This window comes from Salvia hispanica, chromosome 4 (assembly GCF_029641045.1).
Source record: "Salvia hispanica isolate PSC_SH4W2 chromosome 4, Shi_PSC_v1, whole genome shotgun sequence".
Classification (NCBI taxonomy): Eukaryota; Viridiplantae; Streptophyta; class Magnoliopsida; order Lamiales; family Lamiaceae; genus Salvia; species Salvia hispanica.
This window is the reverse complement of record NC_142695.1, coordinates 37,984,909-37,998,349: the sequence shown is the minus strand read 5'-3', so window position 1 is coordinate 37,998,349 and position 13,441 is coordinate 37,984,909. Positions and strand designations below refer to the sequence as shown.

Below are 13,441 nucleotides of genomic sequence, written 5' to 3'. Positions count from 1 at the left end.
CTTACTTTATTTAAATAAAAGAGAGAAGGAATAAAATGGCAAAGTATCCTGCCATCCATGCCTCATTGATTGATATCTTCTGCAAAATCCTACAATTTCCACGATTCAACCGTGCGAACCTTTGCAGTTATGGCCGATGAGTTTGTCAGGGGAAATGTGCTCCAAAACGGCGTCACACTCATCACTCTCGATCGCCCCAAAGCTCTTAATGCCATGAACTTAGGTTTCACCTCATTATTAAACTTGTATTTTCTGATTTTAGAGTAGCATTATTTTTGTCTACTGATTTAATTTGTTAAACTCGACTGCACTTCATTTGTGAGATGTTAATGGTTGCTAAATGCTATTTGTGGTGTTAATTTGAATTCTATGCAGATATGGACGTCAAATATAAGAGTTACCTTGATGAATGGGAATCGGATCCGAGAGTGAAGTGTGTCTTGGTTGAAAGCAGTTCATCTCGCGCTTTCTCAGCAGGTCATAGTCATAGAGCTGTTGCTCATCAATATTTACATCCGTATTGGAATGTTTTTGAGGGTAAACATTCATGATCAATGCAGGAATGGATATTAAGGGTGTTGCTGCTGAAATTCAAAAGGACAAATCAACTCCTCTTGTCCAAAAGGTTTCTCTATTGTCATGAACTGCCTGTCGCGAGAGTGAATTTTATGGTTTTGTTGTGTGCAATCCACATGGAAATTAGCTTTCTTGGAACCTCTCCTTTCCCCTGTTGGCTGGAATCTGGATTTGGCAGCTGAGACTTATAGTTAACTACTTCGTTTGCAGGTGGTGTTGTGAAGGAGATTACAACGAAAATCAAGGTCTTGTAGCATCCAAAAGTGGAAAATTGATAAATAATAACCATAGGAACATGTGTATCAAATTATTTTGCATGTTATGAAGGCATATTCTGATTCTTGATAAGTGCTCCATCTGAGTGACTTGCAATGGATTGCGTGCTACTTGTAATACTTATCAAGCACTATGAAATTAGATGTGGTGTTTCAGTGAGGTGATAATTTATCGTCAACTTAGTTGTTTGTATGCAGGTTTCACGTGTATGCCACACATGCAGACACTTACAACTTTGTATTCGAAAGTATTTATTTATCAAGCAGTTGATTTTGTTAATGAATTTATGAAAATGAGATGAAGTTTCCATTTAGAGTCAATGAACTTTTATGATCTGGAATAAGTTCCGTGCCCTGTCTTAAATTTCTTTGATTGGTGTGCACTTACTAATGCACATAATGCAAAGATTGTATTCAGTCCAATATGGATAAACTCTTGCGTCTAGGGATGTGTTTTGGTAGAAGCATTTTGTTGAGTTTCATAAATCTATTAAATTATTTTCCTTGTAATGTCCTCAAAAAAGTCACTCATCATTTTGAACTGGTTGTTAGGTCTTTACTGCGGAATATTCCCTGATATGCAAAATATTTGAGTACAAAAAGCCTTATGATGGTATTACAATGGGATTTGGCATTGGACTATCTGGTCATGGTCGATACAGGTTCGTAACTGAGGTAATTGATTTTCTAGCACATCCTAGCTGATGCCACTGCATATTAGATGAAGATCTAAAGTATCTATTGTTGTGTATCATTTGTTTCAGAAAACAGTCCTTGCTATGCCAGAAAATGGTATTGGCCTATTTCCAGATGTTGGTTTCGCGTATATAGCAGCAAAAAGTCCTGGAAGAGCAGTAGGTCAGTCCTTTGGTTACTTATGGGAATCCCACCCTAAACTCCTTTCTGTTATACTTAATGATAAAACTTTTATTTTTAGGGAACACAGATTCATATATAAATTTCCTAAGACAATCCATATTGAATTTGAATTGGGGATTGTTCATTTCATGATCTATCCTTTTAACCATTATGTTTCTTATCCCTTTCCGATTTTCAGGGGCCTATCTTGGATTGACTGGAAATAGAGTATCAACGCCAGCTGATGCTCTATATGTTGGTCTCGGAACTCATTATGTGCCTTCTGGGAGCTTGGCTGCACTAAAGGACGATCTCCTGGCAACCACTTTGTATGTTTGTCTCAATAAGATAAACACTGTTACACTGAAAGTTGCTTATAATATTAACTTCTAAACATGTGATTAGAATTTATACTAAAGTGTTCCTGCCTTCAGGGTCTAGTCAAATTTAGGAACCTTCTAGATCATTTAACACTATTGAGATGCAAAGGTTTGAAAATATTGCCATGTTTCTTAGTATTTGATATCTATGTGGTTTTGCATCTTTTTTTTCCTTTTGTTTTTTCATCTAGAGGACAGATTGACTACTTTGTTTTAGTGCCCTTCATTAAATAAGTTCTCTAATTCGTCTATTACACAATGTAGTTCTGAGGACCCTGATCAGGACATCAGGATACTGTTGGGAAAATATAGCCAAAACCCGGAGTCGGAACCTCGTCTGAAGTTGCTTTTACCCTGGATAATTTCAACCTTATCTGTGAAGGAGGTTATCAAGGAGCTGGAAAATCACCAGCTAAGTGGTGATTCACTGGGTAACCTCCAATCCCTATGTTCTTTTCTCATCTTTGAATGCATTTTATTTTTCCCCTCAAATATTTTATTTTCTTTTTGGGAAATAGTTTAATGTGCATTTTCATTCTTCTTTTTGCTACAGTGTCAGAGTGGGCAAAAGGATGCCTTGCAAGGGCTCAAGAAAGGAGGCCCCTTTTCTGTTTGCCTTACAGATGAGCATTTTTCAAGAGTTTCGTCTGCTCAAGGCAACACTAATGACGAGTTATCTAAGGTAGTGGCCTTACTTTTCTTATCCCCCCGTCAGCCCTCTTTTGTAGGGAGAAAAGAAATGCTTTGTTTGCTTACTCAGACATTGATCTACATATTTATTTAACATATTTCCTCATTGCTTTTGTCTTGCAACTGTCTCTTTCCAGCTGACTGGTGTTATGAAAACTGAATATGGAATTGCAATAAGGTCGTCTCTTCGAAATGATTTCTCAGAAGGCGTGCGCGCTATCCTAGTGGACAAAGATCAGGTGAATGATGCATGTTTTCTTTAATATCCTTTGCACCTGGTTAATAAGTAGAAACTCTCTTCTGATTGGTGTAATCGCTACAAACTCCCGGGGATTTCAATTATACCTATCTTCAGTAGTCAGCATACAAGTCATCTTACATATCCAACTATCTGCCTCCTTTGCCTAATCCTATGCTTGGATATTGACACGCCTCTATATCTGAATGATTGTCCTTAATCTGTAACCAGAACTGACCTCATTCCCATCTCAAGAGAATATCTACACAGATTAGCATAAGAATCATGGGACATTGAGAATATCTACTTAATGTGCAGTGATTTATTGTTCAGTTACTTGCAAACTTCACTTCCTTGTATCATTGATCAATTAAAAGTTGTAGTAAGCACACTAGTTCAACATATCTGGCATTATGTTTATTATTGCGAACCAAAATGAAGCGTTTAACTATCGAGTGAGTCTTGTTCCAACGTTTAAGTCCATCTCTGATGTCTGTCTTTTATCAGAATCCCAAGTGGAATCCGCCAAGCCTAGACGAAGTGAATCCTGCTGAAGTGAAAGCTTGGGGCCAGAAATCGAGGAATTGAATGTGTGAGTGGTGACTGCAATATTTTCCCAGGTGTGCTACTACAGATGCTCTGCAATTGTGTAATCATGGAACAAGATGAGAGTTTGATTTATCAGTTATCAGTGGATAAACAGTGCTTAGGTAAATGTTTTTTAAGTAATTCTTACACTCTATGCTGTTTAGCTCTATATGTAACTGAAATAAGCTCTCGGAATGTTTGAATAAAAAAATTGTGTTATGATCTAGATACCTTTAGATGGAGTTATTAACCATTATCTCATTTGCTTAAAACTTGATCAGTGTTATGATTTGATCAAACATTTGTTTGTACAAAAAAAGTAGCATGATCACCAATTAATTTTATCCACCTAAAAATTTTAAACATACAAAAACAATCTATATATGCTTAATAGAGGGTAAATGCACTTAACATTTATTTTAAAAATGGTAAAATTGATATATTTATTTTTTAAAGCTTCGAAACTTAATAGAACCCTTGGTGTTTGTCTTCACTTATAAATAAGATGTGATACACTGTATCAGATAGAAATATAATTGCATCCATAAATTTTGAGTGTCACCAAACCTGAATTTGAAAGACTTTTTTTCAGTAGGAGTTACTAAGAAGAAAAATTAATTATGAAATAGAAAGTAGAGAATTGACCGAATTAAGGTTAACTTTTCACTCTGATTTAATCGAGCTAATTTATTAGGCGGAATTCCAATTTGTTGAGAGAATTTTAACCTAATTAAGCTAATATTCACATGCCACAAGTCACAACACAACTTGAATACTACGACTCCCTATATTCATTTTAAGTTAATTTTAATAAAAAAAAAAGTTAATGAATTTTAACCGGATATTGGCGTGTTCTGATTGAAATATATGGATACACTTTACATAAAAATTTGGGATCACTCTTTTATGGAGATAACAAAATCAAGTTTTAAGTAGGGAAAATATATTTTCACATAATCAGAGAAAATATATTCCATTTGTAGATAATGATTTTGAGGCACTAAATCAAGGAAACCTAATGTGATATGAGAAGATTTCTTTCAGTTATGCTAGTAACTAATAATTAAGAATATATATCGAGATAGCCTATTCATGGTAGATCGTATATTTCAGTTTCAATTGATTATTGATTATTAGTTTAGCGAAGAAATTATTTCTTAATAATTTATTCACTTCCACCAAATTAGGACTAGTGCAAAAAGATATTAATAAAATTCATTCTAGAACAATTATCTCAAGTTGAAAGAGACGAATCGGACTTGTATACTTGTACCGGTCAAATTTTGTTGAATTATACTTTCACAATTTTTAATAATTAATTTGGGTCAAGTTTTCCAAGACTCGTTATATTAATTTATTTCTTTAGGGAAAAGCTTATTTTCGTTTTATTTTATTGTGATATCCTATTCATTAAAATCTTGGTAACATAATTATAAAATATAAAAAAATAAAATGGGTTTTAAGAGAAAAATCATAAATATAGTAGGCCTGGATTGACTATCCCGCCGCCATGTATAGAAGACGTGCTTTCCTCCCGACTTAGTTTAAATAATTTTATTCAACTCAAACGCGGCATCCAATTTAGAATCTTCCACTAACGTTCCATATATATACCCCTTTCCCACTCCTATTTTCTAATTAAACAATTTCTCCGAAAATTATATTCTCTCTCCCTTGTCGTCAGATCCCCAAATCTCTTCTCGATTTTTTGCTCGTAATCCGACTTCGATCGCCATGAGGAATTTCGTCGGCCTTCCGATCATTGCCTTTATACTGTTGGCGATTTTCCAATTCGCCGCCGGACAGGGGGGCGCTCCTTCACCTGCGCCGGCGCCTTCCAGCGACGGTGAGTTGTGTGTTTGTTTTGATTTCTATTTGTTGAGGTTTTTAAATGGAAGATTTGCTGATATTTTTGAATTTGGTAATGCAGGCACTGCGATTGATCAAGGAATTGCTTACATCCTCATGCTTGTTGCGCTCGCGATTACTTATTTAATCCACTGAGTCGAATTATTTTTTTCTATTCTTTTTTTTAGCAGTAGTATTTTTTTAGAGATTTATTTTTGTGGTTTAGTGATATTTAATATTTATTCAATTCTTCCTGCGTTTTCGCCAATTATTACAGCCATTAAATTGCTGGAGTTCCATATCTGTAGCTTACTTGTAGAGAATTTGAATGCGAATGGTATTCTCTTTTAGAATTTATGATTTGAATTATTTTATTTGATATTTATGAATGACTGAAAAAAATTCCATTTAACTTTTCTAAAAGAGAAAAGGAAAGAAAAAAGAATGATCGGTAATAACAGTAAATGTCATAATTGTCTCATTATTAATTTTTGAATAAAAGCCAAAATTGGTATAAAAATATATACTCATTTATGATTTTGATTATAATTTTTATCATTTGAATTTTTTCATCCGAAACATTTTGAATTGGATCACAATTGGTCCTGGACTAACTGTTTGTTAGTTTTTAATAGTCAACGTGTTTAATCCCATTTTGATCAAATTAGACTGTTAATTAAGATTTTTTACACTCTAATTATTTTCTTAATTATTTTAATAAATATTCATTTAAAATATGAAATAAATAATTATTTATTAATAATTATTTATTTCATATTTTAAATGAATATTTATTAAAATAATTAAGAAAATAATTAGGGAGTAAAAATCTATTTATTTTTCATAATTGTTTATTATTCAATCATCAATACTAGTGTTTATTTTACTACTTAGTTAATATACTTTTTACATAAATGGTGATTTTAGTAATTTAAATAGAACGTAATTAGAGCGAAAATGTGCTATTATTTTCATGCATATAATTTTAGTTAGTAAATGTGTTCAAAAGAATAAAAAAAATGTTCAAACAAATGAATGTAAAAATAAAAGTTAAGAAAAAATCCAAATCCGTAAATGTCAGCACTTGTATACAAATCGAGTACGAATCAAATAATTACCAAAAGGTTAGAAACAGAAACGCTCACCACTTTTTCACCCTTTACTTGCATGCAGTTCTTCTTGGTTTTGATTTCAATAAAATGAGTGAGGAAATTGGGTTTGAGAAATTTATAGACTGAGAAAATAGCGTTTCACTTTCACACATTCAAAGTTTCAAGCTAATCTTCAAATCTGTTTCTGCTTTTGATTTTCTGTGTTTTGTGGTGAAGGGCGGTATGCGTGTTATAAACTGTTTAAATGATTTCGCGTTAGCTTGAGTTGAGTCAGAATTGTGCGAGTTTGGGTTGAATCGTTGCTAGTTAGTGCGAGTTTTTTGGTGTACCAACTCAATTTAATTAATGTATCGAGCAAGTCCAGGTAATTATATTTGATGAATTGATGATATGTTATATTTTTAACATAAATATACACTAAATTAGGGATATAATAATCAAAACAAAATCTCTAAAACAAGCTTCTTTAATAGATGTAGATTTTACAATTTTATACTATCGTCCACTCTTATAATATATGCACTTGATTTTGATAGCCATAGTGCTAACAAGTAGTATGACATAGTATTATCCATAAACACTCTTATAATATATGCACTTGATTTTAATACCCATAGTGCTAACAAGTCCAGTAGTGTGACATAGTATTATTCAATCATTAATACTAGTGTTTATTTTACTTAGTTAATACTTTTTACATAAATGGTGATTTTAGTAATTTAAATAGAGCGTAAATAGAGCGTAATTAGAGCGAAAATATGCAATTACTTTCATGCATATAATTTTAGTTAGTAAATGTGTTCAAAAGAATAAAAAAATGTTCAAACAAATGAATGTAAAAACAAAAGTAAAGAAAAAATCCAAATTCGTAAATGTCAGCACTTATATACAAATCAGGTACGAATCTAATAGTTACCAAAATGTTTTGTATTTGGGTATTCACTTTTTCGCATTTTCAGATTGAGTTTGACTTCTTTGTTTGGAATTTCGGGTGAAGGACAGTATAGTGTATTAAATTGGGTAAATGATTCGAGTTGGTATGGATTGAGTCATGATTGTGTGAATTTTTCTTAATATGTTTCTGCTTTTGATTTTATGTGTTCTAGGGTGAAAGGAGGTATGTGTGTTATAACTTGTTGAAATGATCTGCGTCAACTTTAGTTGAGTATGAATCGTGCGAGTTTTAGTTGAATCGTTGCGAGGTCGTGCGAGTTATTTGGGGTGTCGACTCAACTTATTTACACTCATTGATTCTAGTAAGAGCCAATGATTAATAATGAGCGAAAAGAGGCTTGTAAAATCCCAACTCAATTTGTATACAAGTTCATACTTCAGAGCATGCATCAATCTGTTTCTTGTGTTGTTTGATTTTCTATTTAATGTATTTTCTATATTGGGATATGGGTGATGGAGAGTATTATTGCAATAAGTGGAGTAGTATTAATGATTTGATTCGAGTCGAGCTGAGTTGAGTTTGACTTAAGCGAGGTTGAGTTTGAATCAGACCATTAAATAGAGTAAATATTTGATTCGAGTAGTGCTGAGTTGAGTTTGACTTAAGCGAGGTTGAGTTTGAGTAAATGATTCGAGTTGAGTTTAACTCGTGCGAGGTTGAGTTTGAACTGTGTTGTTAAATAGTGTAAATGATTCGAGTTGAGTTGAGCTGTGTTAAAATAGTGCGAGTTTGTGCGCGTGGTTTTGATAGAGTCAACTCAGATTATTTAGTAGGCAATAATTAATGCGGGCCAATGCATAGGTGAAAAAGATTCGAATACAAACTCGTCGAGTCACGCATGAGTTGTAATCAACGAGTTTTATGATGTGGCTCACAAAATCCGGCTAGATCCATAAATTATGAAATCCTAGATATAATCGTGAAATGTTTCATGTATACATTTCATAATTTTCTTATAAATATGAAATCAAAATAGACAATAAAGTAATCGGAAGACCTGAAAATAAAGGTATCGTTTCACAAAAAATTCCCCAAACAAGATACTCTGCAAGATGAATTGTTGCTTTGGTCTTCAATCCACTAAAACTGAATTTATGAAAAGTTAAAAAAATCTAATTCAATACAAAAAATAAATACTCAAGCAAATTTATAACAATCATATATAAAAATAGTGTTTTATTTAAGATATGAAATCACAAAAAGAAAAAAAAAATACAAATCTTTCACAACTCATTCTACCACAAAGAAACGCCAAAAAAATCAGAAAGACTCAAAACTCCATGAATAAACAATAGGTCCACAATAAATTGAAGAAAAACTACTCAAAACTGCATGAATCAAATGTAAAAAGGAAACATCAAAGAAAAAAAAAGGTTAGAAACAGAAACGCTCACCACTTTTTCACCCTTTACTTGCATGCAGTTCTTCTTGGTTTTGATTTTAATGAAATGAGTGAGGAAATTGGGTTTGAGAAATTTATAGACTGAGAAAATAGCAATTCACTTTCACACCTTCAAAGTTTCAAGCTAATCTTCAAATCTGTTTCTGCTTTTGATTTTCTGTGTTTTGTGGTGAAGGGCAGTATGTGTGTTATAAACTGTTTAAATGATTCGCGTTGGCTTGAGCTGAGTCAGAATCATGCGAGTTTGGGTTGAATCGTTGCGAGTTAGTGCGAGTTTTTTGGTGTACCAACTCAATTTAATTAATTTATCGAGCAAGTCCAGGTAATTATATTTGATGAATTGATGAGATGTTATATTTTTAACATAAATATACACTAAATTAGGGATATAATAATATAAAAAAAAATCTCTAAAACAAGCTTCTTTAATAGATGTATCTATGATTTTACAATTTTATACTATCGTCCACTCTTATAATATATGCACCTGATTTTGATACACATAGTGCTAACAAGTAGTATGACATAGTATTATCCATAAAACGCAAAAGTGTATAATGGAAAGTTAAGACACTTAGGTGTTAGACATAGCATGATTCGTGAACTTATTATGGATGATGTGATATCTGTGGAGTTTGTGAGAACTCATGATAACTTAGCCGATCATTTAACCAAAGGGTTAAGTAGAGATCTTGTGCACAAATTGGCTATAGGGATGAGATTAAAGTCCACTACAAATCTCTGATATTAAAATACTCAATTCCCATTTAGTATGACACTAGATGCAGAATTCAATGTGGAAGACTTAATATTTGGAGATTGGAACACATTTGAAAATCGTCCCAAGGTATGTGTTCGGACCTACAAGTTAAGGAGGTTGAATGTATATATTCTTAATAGTTCTTTTGAAAAATTGCAAATGTAGGTGCAAGAATAAAGAAGCTACCTATATAAGCATGAAGTTTAGCCGCTTCAAGAAGCTGAGACTTGGTTTCGATATGTTTATGAAGGATAAGGACATAGGCTAGTAAAATATAGTGTCAAGATAGAACATATTCGTATGTAAACTTTTGTGTACATTATCTTCATGTATTCAATGTGAGTTCCCAGGGTTCAATCCTTAGAGACACCCGGGTTATTCGAATATTTGGAATGTGTAATGTACTAAGGTGGAATTCAATCGTTACGATATTTCATTTATGCAAAAGTTTGAATGTTAGAGATGACTTGTTATAGTTAATCAAGGATTGCACTAAAATAGGGGAGGATTGTTGGATATTTTAGTGTAATTGGATTAACTTGATTGATCAGTATTATTATAATGTTACATCATTCAAGTATGGAGGTGCGGAGTGAACGCTGATTTGAATTCATTATGATGTCAGGGGCGAAGCCCCTTAACAGATGAACGGGGTCCGGGGGCAGCGCCCCCGGGTGGCGGGGTCCAACGAAATTGCTTTATAAGAAATTCATCCGAAAATGTAATTTGTGAAAATCAAAGGAATAATTTGCAATTTCGAAAACTTTGAAAATCAGTTAAATTCGGTTAAGAACTTAACAGATGCAACTTTTCAAAATTAACAGATGCAACCCTTCAGCTTGATTAAGAATTGATCAATTCTTTGGTTCGAATTTATCTCGAAAATACATATGATATTTCTGATTTCTCTGAATTTTATCCGATCAAATAGTTTGGTTGAACCACCGAAATTGATTTGATCTGAAAGTGATTTATCACGACTTTCAGATAGATTATCTTTTTTGTTTTCTGATCTGTATATTGAATCTCCCTAACAGGTTGGGTTTGAATCAGACCATTAAATAGAGTAAATGATTTGATTCGAGTCGTGCTGAGTTGAGTTTGACTTAAGCGAGGTTGAGTTTGAGTAAATGATTTGAGTTGAGTTTAACTCGTGCGAGGTTGAGTTTGAACTGTGTTGTTAAATAGTGTAAATGATTCGAGTTGAGTTGAGTTGTGTTAAAATAGTGCGAGCTTGTGCGCGTGGTTTTGATAGAGTCAACCCAGCTTATTTAGTAGACAATAATTAATGCGGGCCAATGCATAGGTGAAAAAGATTCGAATACAAACTCGTCGAGTCGAACTTGAGTTGTAATCAATGAGTTTTATTATGTCGCTCACAAAATCCAGCTAAATCTAGAAATTATGAAATTCTAGATATAATCATAAAATGATTCATGTATACATATTATATAAATATGAAATCAAAATAGATGATAAAGTAACCGGAAGACCTTAAAATAAAGGTATCGTTTTAAAAAAATTCCCTAAACAAGATACTATATCTTTATCTGCAAGATGGAAAACTTGTTGCTTTGGTCTTCAATCCATTAAGGGCGTGTTTGATAAGTTAGTAATACCAAGATAGAGAATTATATATGGACATTTCTAATTGTTTGATATCATATTTAAGCTTAACTCAAAGCCCAATATAAGACAAGGGCCCTAACTAATCTTACCAAAATTATCATTAACTATGTTTATGTATCCCACCAATTTGTCAAGTTAAGCCATGTTGTTTAATATACTCCCTCCGTTCCCTCATAGTTGAGGCGGAACTTTTCGGCACGGAGTTTAAGAAATGAAAGTTGAGTGTGTTAAATAAATAGATAAAAAAGTAAGAAAGAGAAAAAGGTAGAGAGAATAAAGTAAAAAGTGAATAAAGTAGAGAGAATAAAGTAAGAGAGAGTAAAGTAAGAGAGAGGAAAAAGTTAATATATATGGAAATGACTCAATTATGAGGGAACTTCCCGAAATAGAAAAATGACTCAACTATGAAGGAACGGAAGGAGTACAATTTTAGACAATTTCTTTTCTATCAAACAATAACGAAAAAAAATCATATCTTTGCATATCTTGACGTGAAGCCCGTATTTTTTTATCTTGTTTTACATATCTTCTTATATCCCATCTTTTTTATCAAACGAGTCCTAAGAGTGAATTTATGGGTTTGAGGAAATGGAGTCATTTAATTTTGCAAAAATGAAAATAAAGGCGAGAGCTATGCTAGTTCTCGTATCACTAAAGTCTAAAGATCAATGATTCAAAATAAATATTCATTTAAAATATGAAATAAATAATAGATTAAATAAATAAATATTTATTTCACATTTTAAATGAATATTTATTAAAATAATTAAGGAAATAATTAGAGAGTAAAAAATCATAATTAATAGTCTAATTTGATCAAAATTGGGATTAAACTTGTTGACCGTTAAGAACTAACGGAACAGTTAGTCCAACACCAATTGTGATGCGATTTGAAATGTTCAGGATGCAAAAATTCAAAAAATAAAGTTTATGATCGAAATCGTAAAATGAGCATATGTTCAGGACCAATTTTGGCCTTTACTCTTAATTTTTTAGATTCAAATGGCCCAAGCCTAATAGCACATAATTAGTTCCAAGCCCAACAACCAATTCATTATCTTCCTTTACAACTCCATGGCTTGGCCTTAGCTGGAGATGTCAAAGATTCTGATGTTCGTGGATTGCAGAGCACGCCACCTGGACGGGACGGAGACGAGTCGAGGCCGAGGCAGAGCATGTACATGTAGGAATAGTGTATGTTGGAGTAGTGTAGCAATAGCAGCAAGTTAAATTTAATCAAAATAAAGAAAGTAATTTCTCCATGGACCATGATTACAGACCGAGGATCCCCAACACCAAAATTAACATGTCAAATTATAACAAGTTAATGTGCGAAGATAGAGAGAGAGTGCGTAACAACTTGCTCTTCGATGTCAGCGCTCCAATAAACATGCTTTTAAGGGAGGAAAAGTAGGCACCCACAAAAAAAAACACATAAATCTGAGAAAAAAAATTTGAAAGCTGACACATTGTCACATTGATCCGAAAGGAAGATTTGGGGTGGAAAGAGCATTTTTTAAGGGCTTAACAGTTTGGATTTAAATCAATTAAAAACCTATTGCCTAATTAATTAATGCTCATCATCACCCTTTCCAAAAGTCTCTTCTTTTCGGCTGTACAAAATCATCACACCAAGCATACTTAAATGACAAATCAACACCCTTAATGTGTCAGCTTAGTACGTATCAATTGGTGCTTTCATTCTAAAACTCGCTTTCTTTCTAAACTCATGCATATCCCTCGTGCCCCTCGATTCTCCGGTGTTAGTCATAAGATGGACTATAGATATTCAACAATATCTTGATTATCTATTCGACTACTCATGGTAGGTATATTGTTTGACCCCGACATCGAATGCTTCCACGAAGTTCAAATCCAAATTGTTCATGACAAGTTAGTATAGCTTTTGTACGAATGCTCTGTTAACGGAGACCACAACTTCTAGAATAATGGATGCTATTAGCGTAACAGTATTTGATTTTTGTTAGAAGGAGACACTAGAAATGTAATGTAACGTTAAATAATCCACAGGTGATATCAAAATCTTAAATCTAGAGATGGAGAGAGAGTGACATGACTTAATCGTGGCCTAGTCAAATTGAGCATCAGAGATTATACCTTTGCATGGGA

General features: G+C 33.0%; 1 protein-coding gene across 1 annotated transcript; it reads left to right on the top strand.

The window, feature by feature from the left end:
- The first annotated feature begins 129 nt into the window (after window positions 1–129).
- Window positions 130–3,779, top strand: LOC125197187 (ATP-dependent caseinolytic (Clp) protease/crotonase family protein). The gene is given in 12 exon segments (XM_048095897.2): window positions 130–223; window positions 376–477; window positions 561–625; window positions 1,404–1,526; window positions 1,616–1,709; window positions 1,909–2,038; window positions 2,354–2,520; window positions 2,643–2,656; window positions 2,658–2,771; window positions 2,917–3,018; window positions 3,525–3,570; window positions 3,573–3,779. Coding segments are annotated over 12 exon segments (1,092 nt in total). The 3' UTR covers window positions 3,614–3,779.
- The last annotated feature ends 9,662 nt before the right edge of the window (window positions 3,780–13,441 follow it).